Source organism: Lethenteron reissneri, chromosome 57 (genome assembly GCF_015708825.2).
Source record: "Lethenteron reissneri isolate LAM-NWPU_2019-01 chromosome 57, ASM1570882v1, whole genome shotgun sequence".
Lineage (NCBI taxonomy): Eukaryota > Metazoa > Chordata > Hyperoartia > Petromyzontiformes > Petromyzontidae > Lethenteron > Lethenteron reissneri.
In genome coordinates this window covers 9,983,408-9,996,653 of record NC_083835.1, presented here as the reverse complement: position 1 = coordinate 9,996,653, position 13,246 = coordinate 9,983,408, and the positions used below count along the sequence as shown (strand labels likewise).

The 13,246-nt window shown below is 62.7% G+C and overlaps 1 protein-coding gene across 1 annotated transcript in view; it reads right to left on the bottom strand.

Annotated features, from left to right (window-relative positions):
- LOC133357238 (unconventional myosin-VIIa-like) overlaps positions 1-13,246 on the bottom strand; it is a 21,940-nt gene that overhangs the window by 1,208 nt on the left and 7,486 nt on the right. The window contains exons 2-7 of the mRNA XM_061575066.1: positions 10,755-10,852; positions 6,969-7,082; positions 6,509-6,661; positions 1,355-1,539; positions 710-831; positions 274-438 (exon numbers count right to left, since the gene is read on the bottom strand). Coding sequence (XP_061431050.1) covers positions 274-438; positions 710-831; positions 1,355-1,539; positions 6,509-6,661; positions 6,969-7,082; positions 10,755-10,852 — 837 coding nt within the window. The remainder of the gene's footprint in view (positions 1-273; positions 439-709; positions 832-1,354; positions 1,540-6,508; positions 6,662-6,968; positions 7,083-10,754; positions 10,853-13,246) is intronic.

Sequence of the window (13,246 nt, the reverse complement as noted above, 5' to 3'; positions counted from 1 at the left end):
CACCACGTGCTCATTTCAAGGCTGAGTCGACCTAGGTGAGGCCCAGCACAGGTTTGCCTATTCGTCCCTGTGAGCGGTTACTGGATTCGTAGTGCAGCGCGCTAACCGCTGCACCACCGCTGGCTGCCGGCTCGCCCGCCCACTGGCAGGCCCCGGCTCACCTGGCACACGCTGACTAACCTGGCTCACCTGGCGGCACACGCTGGCTCACCTGGCTCACCTGGCGGCACACGCTGGCTCACCTGGCTCACCTGGCGGCACACGCTGGCTCACCTGGCGGCAGGCCCCGGCTCACCTGTCGGCACACGCGCGTCTTCTCCAGCAGGTACTGCTCGATCTTGGCGCCCTCGATGGCTCCGCGCCGGTTGAAGTGGATGTCGATGTACTTGCCGAAACGGCTCGAGTTGTCGTTCCGGATCGTCTTGGCGTTGCCGAACGCTGGCGGACACGACACGGCACGGTTACCGAGGAGTCGTCGTCACGGCAACGTTGATGCAGTCGCGGCAACGGCGGCGGCACCATGGCTAGAATCAAGGTCGTCGCCCTATTCGCGATGCCGGGTCAGGTGACACGGTTATTCCCACTTCCCAGATTTCCCCCCCAAGACGCTAGGCCCCAGGGGATTCGTCGGCAAAGAAAGCGGCGGCGCAGTGGGTGAGGAGCCGCGGTGAGGAGCCGCGGTGAGGAGCCGTGGTGAGGAGCCGCTCACCTTCCAGGATGGGGTTGGCCTCCAGGACCTGCTGCTCGATCCACGAGTGCTGCCCGCTCACCGCCGCCAGGAACTGCAGGATGAGCTTCGTGCTCTCCGTCTTCCCCGCGCCGGACTCCCCGCTGCCTCCGCACAATGCGGCACACGGCACACCACAAGGCACACCACGTGGCACACCACGTGGCACACCACACACCAAACAGCACACAGCACACCATCCGTCACGCGGAACACCACGCACCATGTGGCAATCACCACGTGGCACACGCACGAGCACAGCGCGTCACACACAGACGCTCACCCCCCCCCTCTCTCACACCCTCACATTCAGCACAAAGACAAAGATACCCAGTGCAGCCTCAACAGACTGCTGGGGCAAGTGCGGTTAGCGAGCACCTACGAAGGCCGGCACGGAACAAGAGGGGGGTGGGTGGCCAGCACCACGCCGGGTCGCCTTTGTCTCCCCAGTGGCGATGTTTACACACCGCACCAGGTACTCGTTTGAGGGCGAGTCGACCTAGGGAAGGACCAGGACCGGTTCAGAAAATCATCGCCGCCGGCGTTGGTGTCCGTTAGCGGGACTCGAACTCGAGTCGCCGGGTTCGTAGCACGGCGCGCTCACCGCCGCGCACGCACCGCCCGCACCTGATGATGCAGCACTGGTCGCGGTTGTTGCGCCGCATGCTGAAGTAGCAGTTGTCGGCGATGGCGAAGATGTGCGGCGCCATCTCGCCGATCTTGCGGTTGGTGTAGAGGCGGATCTGCTCTGCCGTGTAGATGGGTAGCAGCTGGTACGGGTTCACCGCCACCAGGATGGAGCCCGTGTAGGTCTGGGGTGGGGGGGGGGGGCACGCGGGGGGGGGGGGGCACGCGGGGCAGGTGAGGCGCAAGCGACGTGACACACGCAAGCGTCATGCACGAGGCGGTGGTGCCATGGGTAGGGGTGGTGGTGCCATGGGTAGTGGTGGTGGTGGTGTCATGGGTAGTGGCAGTGGTGCCATGGGTAGTGGTGGTGGTGCCATGGGTAGTGGTGGTGGTGTCATGGGTAGTGGTGGTGGTGTCATGGGTAGTGGTGGTGGTGCCATGGGTAGTGGTGGTGGTGCCATGGGTAGGGGTGGTGGTGTCATGGGTAGTGGTGGTGGTGCCATGGGTAGTGGTGGTGGTGTCATGGGTAGTGGTGGTGGTGTCATGGGTAGTGGTGGTGGTGCCATGGGTAGTGGTGGTGGTGCCATGGGTAGTGGTGGTGGTGTCATGGGTAGTGGTGGTGGTGTCATGGGTAGGGGTGGTGGTGTCATGGGTAGTGGTGGTGATGTCATGGGTAGTGGTGGTGGTGTCATGGGTAGTGGTGGTGGTGCCATGGGTAGTGGTGGTGGTGTCATGGGTAGTGGTGGTGGTGTCATGGGTAGTGGTGGTGTCATGGGTAGTGGTGGTGGTGTCATGGGTAGTGGTGGTGGTGTCATGAGTAGTGGTGGTGGTGTCATGGGTAGTGGTGGTGGTGCCATGGGTAGTGGTGGTGGTGCCATGGGTAGTGGTGGTGGTGTCATGGGTAGTGGTGGTGGTGCCATGGGTAGTGGTGGTGGTGCCATGGGTAGTGGTGGTGGTGGTGTCATGGGTAGTGGCGGTGGTGCCATGGGTAGTGGTGGTGGTGCCATGGGTAGTGGTGGTGGTGTCATGGGTAGTGGTGGTGGTGTCATGGGTAGTGGTGGTGGTGCCATGGGTAGTGGTGGTGGTGCCATGGGTAGGGGTGGTGGTGTCATGGGTAGTGGTGGTGGTGCCATGGGTAGTGGTGGTGGTGTCATGGGTAGTGGTGGTGGTGTCATGGGTAGTGGTGGTGGTGCCATGGGTAGTGGTGGTGGTGCCATGGGTAGTGGTGGTGGTGTCATGGGTAGTGGTGGTGGTGTCATGGGTAGGGGTGGTGGTGTCATGGGTAGTGGTGGTGATGTCATGGGTAGTGGTGGTGGTGTCATGGGTAGTGGTGGTGGTGCCATGGGTAGTGGTGGTGGTGTCATGGGTAGTGGTGGTGGTGTCATGGGTAGTGGTGGTGTCATGGGTAGTGGTGGTGGTGTCATGGGTAGTGGTGGTGGTGTCATGGGTAGTGGTGGTGGTGTCATGGGTAGTGGTGGTGGTGCCATGGGTAGTGGTGGTGGTGCCATGGGTAGTGGTGGTGGTGTCATGGGTAGTGGTGGTGGTGCCATGGGTAGTGGTGGTGGTGCCATGGGTAGTGGTGATGGTGTCATGGGTAGTGGTGGTGGTGCCATGGGTAGTGGTGGTGGTGCCATCGGTAGTGGTGGTGGTGTCATGGGTAGGGGTGGTGGTGTCATGGGTAGTGGTGGTGGTGTCATGGGTAGTGGTGGTGGTGTCATGGGTAGTGGTGGTGGTGTCATGGGTAGTGGTGGTGGTGTCATGGGTAGTGGTGGTGGTGTCATGGGTAGTGGTGGTGGTGCCATGGGTAGTGGTGGTGGTGCCATGGGTAGTGGTGGTGGTGTCATGGGTAGTGGTGGTGGTGCCATGGGTAGTGGTGGTGGTGCCATGGGTAGTGGTGGTGGTGTCATGGGTAGTGGTGGTGGTGCCATGGGTAGTGGTGTTGGTGCCATGAGTAGTGGTGGTGGTGTCATGGGTAGTGGTGGTGTCATGGGTAGTGGTGGTGGTGCCATGGGTAGTGGTGGTGGTGCCATGGGTAGTGGTGGTGGTGGTGTCATGGGTAGTGGTGGTGGTGCCATGGGTAGTGGTGGTGGTGCTATGGGTAGTGGTGGTGGTGCCATGGGTAGTGGTGGTAGTGTCATGGGTAGGGGTGGTGGTGGTGCCATGGGTGGTGGTGCCATGGGTAGGGGTGGTGGTGCCATGGGTAGTGGTGGTGGCATGGGTGGGGGTGGTGGTGCCATGGGTAGGAGTGGTGGTGGTGCTATGGGTGGGGGTGGTGGTGGTGCCATGGGTAGGGGTGGTGGTGGTGCCATGGGTAGTGGTGGTGGTGGTGCCATGGGTGGGGGTGGTGGTGGTGCCATGGGTAGTGGTGGTGGTGCCATGGGTAGTGGTGGTGGTGCCATGGGTGGGGGTGGTGGTGGTGCCATGGGTAGGGGTGGTGGTGCCATGGGTGGGGGTGGTGGTGGTGCCATGGGTAGGGGTGGTGGTGGTGCCATGGGTAGGAGTGGTGGTGCCATGAGTGGGGAGTGGTGGTGGTGCCATGGGTGGGGGTGGTGGTGGTGCCATGGGTAGGGGTGGTGGTAGTGCCATGCTCTAAGTTGGTATAAGAGTAACTCACCCTCCCGCCACAGTTGGTCTTAGAGAGTGAGGGAGAGAAACGGGGGAGTGAGAGAGACACGGGGGAGAGACACGAGGGAGCGAGAGAGACACGGGGGAGTGAGAGACATGGGGGAGTGACATGGGAGCGAGACACGGGGAGAAGAGACACGGGAAATTGAGAGAGACATGGGGGAGTGACACGGGAAAGTGACAGAGACACGGGGAGAGAGAGACACGGCGAAGAGAGACATGGGGGAGAGAGACACGGGGAGAGAGAGACACGGGAGAGAGAGACACGGCGAAGAGAGACAGGGGGAGAGAGACATGGGGAGAGAGACACGGGGAGAGAGACACGGGAGAGAGACACGGGGAGAGAGACACGGGGAGAGAGAGACACGGTGAGAGAGAGACACGGTGAGAGAGACACGGGGAGAGAGACACGGGGAGAGAGACACGGGGAGAGAGACACGGGGAGAGAGAGACACGAGGGAGTGAGAGAGACACGGGGAGAGAGACACGAGAGAGACATGGGGGAGAGAGAGAGACACGGAGAGAGACGCGGGGGAGTGACACGGGGAGAGAGAGAGACACGAGGGAGTGACAGGGACAGCACACTCAGGTCAGACAGGAGAGAGCATGGCTCTGCGCAGGTTCCGCCGTGACTCTGCGTCGCACGCAACGCCGGTGGCGGCTGCATCGGCGGTGCCGCGCGACCACGTACAAGAAAGACAAAGATCCCCCGTGTCGCCTTGACAGACTGTAGGGGCAAGTGCTGTTAGCGAGCACCTATGAAGGCCGGCATGACACACGAGGGGGTGGGTGGCCAGCAACATGCCCGGTCGCCTTTGTCTCCCCAGTGGCGATGTTTACACACCGCACCAGGTACTGATTTGAGGCTGAGTCGACCTAGAGAGGCCCAGGACCGGTTCAGATAATCGTCACTGATGGTGTTGGCTGTGAGCGGGAATCGAACTCGGGTTACCGGGTTCGTACTGCAGCGTAGCGCTAACCACTACACTACTGCTCCCCACAGACATGTGTGTTTGTAGTGGCTGTGATTGTCACTGTGTGGTGCTGGGCATGCGAGGCCACGGCGGGTAACGTATTGTCATCACGTGCAGCCCGCTTGCTGGGCCTAGTACCACCAGCCCTAGCGGGGCCTGGGTGAGCGCTGGTCAGCGTGGAGGCAGCGCGAGCAGCGTGCGGTGCGGGTCCCGGTGCGGGAGCGAGAGGGGGCGTCAGCCAGCCAGAGTCACGTTGGGGCACGATACGCCGGTTGGCCTGCCGACACGTGACCGGATGATATTGGAGGGGTGGCCACCGGTGGACGGGGGCCGCTGGGCGGTCACGTGGTAAAGAGGAGCTCTCGGGAGCCTTCGGGAAAGGGCCAGAGAGATCGAGAAGGTGGGCGGGGCGAGGGGCGGAGCCCGGGCCGATATAAGGGGGGCGGGGGCCGTGAGGGGCTCGGGGTTCTTCGTGTTGCTGGTGATGAAGATCCACGTCGGGTTGAAGAAGCCTCGAGCCACGTGGTCTGGGACCCAGCACCTGGTCTGGGACCCAGCTCGTGGTCTGGGACCCAGCACGTGGTCTGGGACCCAGCACGTGGTCTGGGACGCAGCTCGTGGTCTGGGACCCAGCTCGTGGTCTGGGACCCAGCTCGTGGTCTGGGACCCAGCACGTGGTCTGGGACCCAGCTCGTGGTCTGGGACCCAGCTCGTGGTGCTCGTGGTGCGGGCCGGGATAGCGAACCGTCTCAAGTTCTGCCGTAGCGTGGTGAGATGGGCGTTCAACAGAGGTCGCAAACGGGTTTTGATTCCTTACCCGTACCCGTACCCGGCCGCACCAGGGTCGCAAATGGGTACCCGTACCTGGCCGGGTAGGGTACGGGTACGGGTAGCCGATTGCGACCTCTGGCGTTCAACACCCGTGTGTAGGTTACGTGATGTTGTGTTGGTTTAAATAAGAGTGTTGCTCCCAAGATAACGTCTGCGACTCAGTTTGACGCACTACATGTGTGTAAAGGCACGGGTGTCTGTGTGTCTTTGTATGTAATTGTAGAGCTAAACCTGTCCCAGGCCGGCCCTAGGTCATCTCAGCCTTAACCGCGTACCTAGTGCGGTGTGTAAACACCAACACAGGAGAGACAAAGGCGGCTGGCCGGGCGTGGTGCTGGCCACCCACCCCTCGTGTGCCATGCTGTCCTTCATAGGTGTTGCTCGCTAACAGCACTTGCCCCAACAGTCTGTGAAGGCTACACGGCGGATCTTTGTCTTTGTTGTACGTGACTGTGCGTGTGTGTGTACGTACGTACGTGTGCATGCGCGACTGTGCGTGTGAGTGTGTGTACACAGTGTGTGCGCGTAACTGTGCGTGTACATGCGCGTGTTTGTGTACGTGCATGTGCGTGCGCGCGACTGCGCGTGCGAGTATGCGAGCGAGCGTGTACGCACGTGTGCGTGCGCGAGCGTGCGACCGTGCGTGTGAGTGCGTGTACACAGTGTGTAAGCGTGACTGTGTGTGTGCGTGCGCGAGCGTGCGACCGCGTGCGTGCGTGCGTACGTAGATGAGGTGGTCGCGGTAGCGGATGAGGAGGTTGCGCAGGATGCCGGCCTCGTTGAGGTCCCCCAGGCGGATCATGTCCTCCACGCCGTGCACCGACGTGGGGTGCATGGGGCGCACGAGGCGCGCACTCTGTGGGGAGATCCAGTGCTCCTGCGGCGCACACGCGCACGTCACGACACGCACACACGCACGTCGCGACACGCACACACGCACGTCACGACACGCACGTCACAATGCGCATACGCGAAAGTCTCCCTGGCAGAGCTGTCTCCGTGGCGGAACGATCAATCCCCATACAAAGGCGGAACCGTCTTCCTGGTGGAACCATCCCCCTGGCGGAGCAGTCCCCCTAACGGAGCAATCCCCCTGGCGGAGCAGTCCCCCTGACGGAGCAGTCCCCCTGGCGGAGCAGTCCCCCTGACGGAGCAGTCCCCCTGGCGGAGGCGTCTGTACTCACGTTGCCTTCGTCATCGTCCACCTGCACCTGCCCGGAGTCGGAGAGTTTGACGACGGCGCCGATGGGAACGTCGAACTCGCTGCCCGTCTTCAGGTCCAGCCACACGTAGTCTCCCTGTGCACACGCAGACACACGCAACAGACACATGCACAGACACCACACACACACGCAGACAGACACACGGACACACGCACAGACACACGGGCACACGCATAGACACGCAGACACACACACAGACACGCACACACGCAAACACACACACGCAAACACACGCACACAGACACACGCACACAGACACACGCACAGACACATGCACAGACACGCAGACACACACACGCAGACACACGGACACACACAGAGACACACGGACACACACACAGACACACGCACAGACATGCACAGACACGCAAACACACGCACACAGCCTTAACAGACTGTAGGGGGGAGTGCTGTTAGCGGATAGCACCTATGAAGGCCGGCACGGCACACGAGGGGTGGGCGGCCAGCACCACGCCCGGCCGCCTTTGTCTCCCCAGTGCTAGCGATGTTTACTACACACCGCTACACCAGCTACTCATTTGCCTCTCCCCCCCCCGCACCGTGCCAGGCTGCCCCCCGCCCGCCTCCCCCCCCGCCTCTCCCCCCCCCGCCTCTCCCCCCCCGCCTCTCCCCCCCCCGCCTCTCCCCCCCCCGCCTCTCCCCCCAGCCGCCTCTACCCCCCCCCTCCGTGTCTGTGCGGCACCCCGCCAACACCACCACCACCACAAACACCACCACCGCCAACACCACTACCAACACCACCACCACTAACACCATCTCCAAAACCACCACAAACACCACCAACACCACCACCAACACCACCAACACCACCACCACCACCAACACCACCAACACCACCACCAACACCACCGCCAACACCACCACTACCACCAACACCACCACCACCACCAACAGCACCAACCCCACCACCGCCAACACCACCAACAACACCACCAACACCACCAACACCACCACCAACACCACCACCACCAACACCACCACCACCACCAACACCACCACGAACACCACCACCACCAACACCACCAACAACACCACCAACAACACCACCAACGCCACCACCACCACCAACAACACCACCACCAACACCACCACCAACACCACCAACACCACCACCACGATCGGCTACGTACGGTGCGAAAGAAGTCCAGGGAGGGGTTGTGGGTGAGGGTGCAGGGGGGTGGGGATGCAGGGTGGGGGGTGGGGGTGCAGGGTGGGGGTGCACGGTGGGGGTGCAGGGGGGTGGGGGTGCAGGGGGGTGGGGGTGCAGGGGGGTGGGGGTGCAGGGTGGGGGTGCAGGGTGGGGGTGGGGGTGCAGGGTGGGGGTGGGGGTGCAGGGGGGTGGGGGTGCAGGGTGGGGGTGCAGGGTGGGGGTGCAGGGTGGGGGTGGGGGTGCAGGGGGGGTGGGGGTGCAGGGTGGGGGTGCAGGGTGGGGGTGCAGGGTGGGGGTGCAGGGTGGGGGTGCAGGGTGCAGGGTGGCGGTGCAGGGTGGGGGTGCAGGGTGGGGGTGGGGGTGCAGGGTGGGGGTGCAGGGGGGTGGGGGTGCAGGGGGGTGGGGGTGCAGGGGGGTGGGGGTGCAGGGGGGTGGGGGTGCAGGGTGGGGGTGCAGGGTGGGGGTGCAGGGTGGGGGTGCAGGGTGGGGGTGCAGGGGGGTGGGGGTGCAGGGTGGGGGTGCAGGGTGGGGGTGCAGGGTGGGGGTGCAGGGGGGTGGGGGTGCAGGGGTGTGGGGGTGCAGGGGGGTGGGGGTGCAGGGGGGTGGGGGTGCAGGGGGGTGGGGGTGCAGGGGGGTGGGGGTGCAGGGTGGGGGTGCAGGGTGGGGGTGCAGGGTGGGGGTGGGGGTGCAGGGTGGGGGTGCAGGGGGGTGGGGGTGCAGGGGGGTGGGGGTGCAGGGTGGGGGTGCAGGGTGGGGGTGCAGGGTGGGGGTGCAGGGTGGGGGTGCAGGGTGGGGGTGCAGGGGGGTGGGGGTGCAGGGTGGGGGTGCAGGGTGGCGGTGCAGGGTGGGGGTGCAGGGTGGGGGTGGGGGTGCAGGGTGGGGGTGCAGGGGGGTGGGGTGCAGGGTGGGGGTGCAGGGTGGGGGTGCAGGGTGGGGGTGCAGGGTGGGGGTGCAGGGGGGTGGGGTGCAGGGGGGTGGGGGTGCAGGGTGGCGGTGCAGGGTGGGGGTGCAGGGTGGGGGTGGGGGTGCAGGGTGGGGGTGCAGGGGGGTGGGGGTGCAGGGGGGTGGGGGTGCAGGGTGGGGGTGCAGGGTGGGGGTGCAGGGTGGGGGTGCAGGGTGGGGGTGCAGGGGGGTGGGGGTGCAGGGTGGGGGTGCAGGGTGGGGTGCAGGGTGGGGGTGCAGGGGGGTGGGGGTGCAGGGGGGTGGGGGTGCAGGGGGGGTGGGGGTGCAGGGTGGGGTGCAGGGTGGGGTGCAGGGTGGGGGTGCAGGGTGGGGGTGCAGGGTGGGGGTGCAGGGGGGTGGGGGTGCAGGGTGGGGGTGCAGGGTGGGGGTGCAGGGTGGGGTGCAGGGGGGTGGGGGTGCAGGGGTGTGGGGGTGCAGGGGGGGTGGGGGTGCAGGGTGGGGGTGCAGGGGGGTGGGGGGTGCAGGGTGGGGGTGCAGGGTGGGGGTGCAGGGTGGGGGTGCAGGGTGGGGGTGGGGCTGTAATTGCTCGAGGCCTCGTCAACGCGTCGCCCGCTCGAGGCCGCTGCCGATTTACGGCCGCGGTGGGAGGGGGGGGGCCCCGCCCCCCATAAACAGCGCGGTGGGGGGGGGGTGATTGATGGTGGTGACGGTGGTGATGGCTGTGATGGTGGTGACGGTAGTGATGGCTGTGATGGTGGTGATGGTAGTGATGGTAGTGATGGTGGTGATGGTGGCGGTAGTGATGGTGGTGATGGTGGCGGTGGTGATGGTGGTGATGGTGGTGATGGTGGCGGTGGTGATGGTGGTGGCGACATTGTGGGGAGCGGTGGCACAGTGGTTAGCGCCCCTCCCCTCCCCCCCAATGTCTGCGAATATTTGTCACCGTGCCGGGCCTGCCGTAGGTCCGCTCAGCCTTAAAATGAGTACCTGGTCCAGTGTGACGTCGCCAATGGGGAGACAAAGGTGGCTGGGCGACGGTGGAGATGCCCCCCCCCCCCCTCGTGTGCTACAGTGCCGGTAGCCTCCACAGGCGCTGCGACTTGCTGACAGCACTTGCCTTAAGTCTGCTGAAGGCTACACGGGGGAACTTTGTCTCTATCTTTGTTGGCGGAATGAACACACCCTCCCAGGACTGGCACGGCTCGCACTCACCACACTCACTCACCACACTCACCATCACAGTCACCACACTCACTCACCACACTCACTCACTCACCACACTCACTCACTCACCACACTCACTCACTCACCACACTCACTCACCACACTCACTCACTCACCACACTCACTCACTCACCACACTCACTCACCACACTCACCATCACAGTCACCACACTCACTCACCACACTCACTCACTCACCACACTCACCACACTCACTCACTCACCACACTCACCACACTCACTCACCACACTCACCACACTCACTCACTCACCACACTCACCACACTCACTCACCACACTCCCCACACTCCCTACACTCACCACACTCACTCACCACACTCACCAAAGGCGCCATCACAGCCACTCACCACTCCGGGTGCCTGCTCGGTCCCTGCCCCAGGACGAGGGCGCTCCACTCCTCACCCCGCGACTCACCCCCCCCCCCCTCACCTGTCTGAGGATCACCATGGCACCCGGTCCTCCGCTCCGCACCACGCCGAGTGTCACCCGCAGCAGCAGCAGCAGGAGCAGCAGCAGCAGGAGGGCGCCTGCGTGCGGAGAGACACCGGCGGTCAGTGACAGCTCGAGCCGCAGTCACCCCCAGCCCCTCCCCTCCCCCGCGCCTCCTCCCCCCCCCCCCCCCCACCCCCCCCCCCCCCCCCCAGTGTATTTCTCCCAATGTCTCACTCTCTCTCCCAGTGTCTCACTCTCTCTCCCAGTGTCTCACTCTCTCTCCAGTGTCTCACTCTCTCTCCAGTGTCTCACTCTCTCTCCCAATGTCTCACTCTCTCTCCAGTGTCTCACTCTCTCCCAGAGTCTCACTCTCTCTCCCAGTGTCTCACTCTCTCTCCCAGTGTCTCACTCTCTCTCCCAGTGTCTCACTCTCTCTCCCAGTGTCTCACTCTCTCTCCCAGTGTCTCACTCTCTCTCCCAGTGTCTCACTCTCTCTCCCAGTGTCTCACTCTCTCTCCCAGTGTCTCACTCTCTCTCCCAGTGTCTCACTCTCTCTCCCAGTGTCTCACTCTCTCTCCCAGTGTCTCACCCCTCACTCCCAGTGTCTCACTCTCACTCCCAGTGTCTCACTCTCACTCCCAGTGTCTCACTCTCTCTCCCAATGTCTCACTCTCTCTCCCAGTGTCTCACTCTCTCTCAGTGTCTCACTCTCTCTCCCAGTGTCTCACTCTCTCTCCCAGTGTCTCACTCTCTCTCCCAGTGTCTCACTCTCTCTCCCAGTGTCTCACCTCTCTCTCCCAGTGTCTCACTCTCTCTTCCCAGTGTCTCACTCTCTCTCCCAGTGTCTCACTCTCTCTCCCAGTGTCTCACTCTCTCTCAGTGTCTCACTCTCTCTCCCAGTGTCTCACTCTCTCTCCCAGTGTCTCACTCTCTCTCCCAGTGTCTCACTCTCTCTCCCAGTGTCTCACTCTCTCTCCCAGTGTCTCACTCTCTCTCCAAGTGTCTCACTCTCTCTCCCAGTGTCTCACTCTTTCCTCCCAGTGTCTCACTCTTCACTCCCAGTGTCTCACTCTCTCTCCAGTGTCTCACTCTCTCTCCCAGTCGTCTCACTCTCTCTCCCAGTGTCTCACTCTCTCTCCCAGTGTCTCACTCTCTCTCCCAATGTCTCACTCTCTCTCCCAATGTCTCACTCTCTCTCCCAATGTCTCACTCTCTCTCCCAATGTCTCACTCTCTCTCCCAGTGGCTCACTCTCTCTCCCAGTGTCTCACTCTCTCTCCCAATGTCTCACTCTCTCTCCCAGTGTCTCACTCTCTCTCCAGTGTCTCACTCTCTCTCCCAGTGTATCACTCTCTCTCCAGTGTCTCACTCTCTCTCCCAGTGTCTCACTCTCTCTCCCAGTGTCTCACTCTCTCCCCAGTGTCTCACTCTCTCTCCCAGTGTCTCACTCTCTCTCCAGTGTCTCACTCTCTCACATGTGTCTCACCCTCTCTCCAGTGTCTCACTCTCTCTCCCAGTGTCTCTCTCTCCCAGTGTCTCTCTCTCCCAGTTGTCTCACTCTCTCTCCCAGTGTCTCACTCTCTCTCCCAATGTCTCACTCTCTCTCCCAGTGTCTCACTCTCTCTCCCAGTGTCTCACTCTCTCTCCCAGTGTCTCACTCTCTCTCCCAGTGTCTCTCTCTCTCCCAGTGTCTCACTCTCTCTCCCAGTGTCTCACTCTCTCTCCCAATGTCTCTCTCTCTCTCCCAGTGTCTCTCTCTCTCTCTCCCAGTGTCTCACTCTCTCTCCCAGTGTCTCACTCTCTCTCCCAGTGTCTCACTCTCTCTCCCAGTGTCTCACTCTCTCTCCCAGTGTCTCTCTCTCTCCCAGTGTCTCACTCTCTCTCCCAGTGTCTCACTCTCTCTCCCAGTGTCTCTCTCTCTCTCCCAGTGTCTCTCTCTCTCTCTCCCAGTGTCTCACTCTCTCTCCCGTGTCTCACTCCTCTCTCCAATGTCTCTCTCTCTCTCCCAGTGTCTCACTCTCTCTCCCAGTGTCTCACTCACTCTCTCGCCCAATGTCTCACTCTCTCTCCCAGTGTCTCACTCTCTCTCCCAGTGTCTCACTCTCTCTCCCAGTGTCTCTCTCTCCCAGTGTCTCTCTCTCCCAGTGTCTCACTCTCTCTCCCAGTGTCTCACTCTCTCTCCCAGTGTCTCACTCTCTCTCCCAGTGTCTCACTCTCTCTCCCAGTGTCTCTCTCTCCCAGTGTCTCTCACCCAGTGTCTCACTCTCTCTCCCAGTGTCTCACTCTCTCTCCCAGTGTCTCACTCTCTCTCCCAATGTCTCACTCTCTCTCCCAGTGTCTCACTCTCTCTCCCAGTGTCTCTCTCTCTCCCAGTGTCTCTCTCTCCCAGTGTCTCACTCTCTCTCCCAGTGTCTCTCCCAGTGTCTCTCTCTCTCCCAGTGTCTCTCTCTCCCAGTGTCTCACTCCCTCTCCCCGCGTAGTCCCCACCGA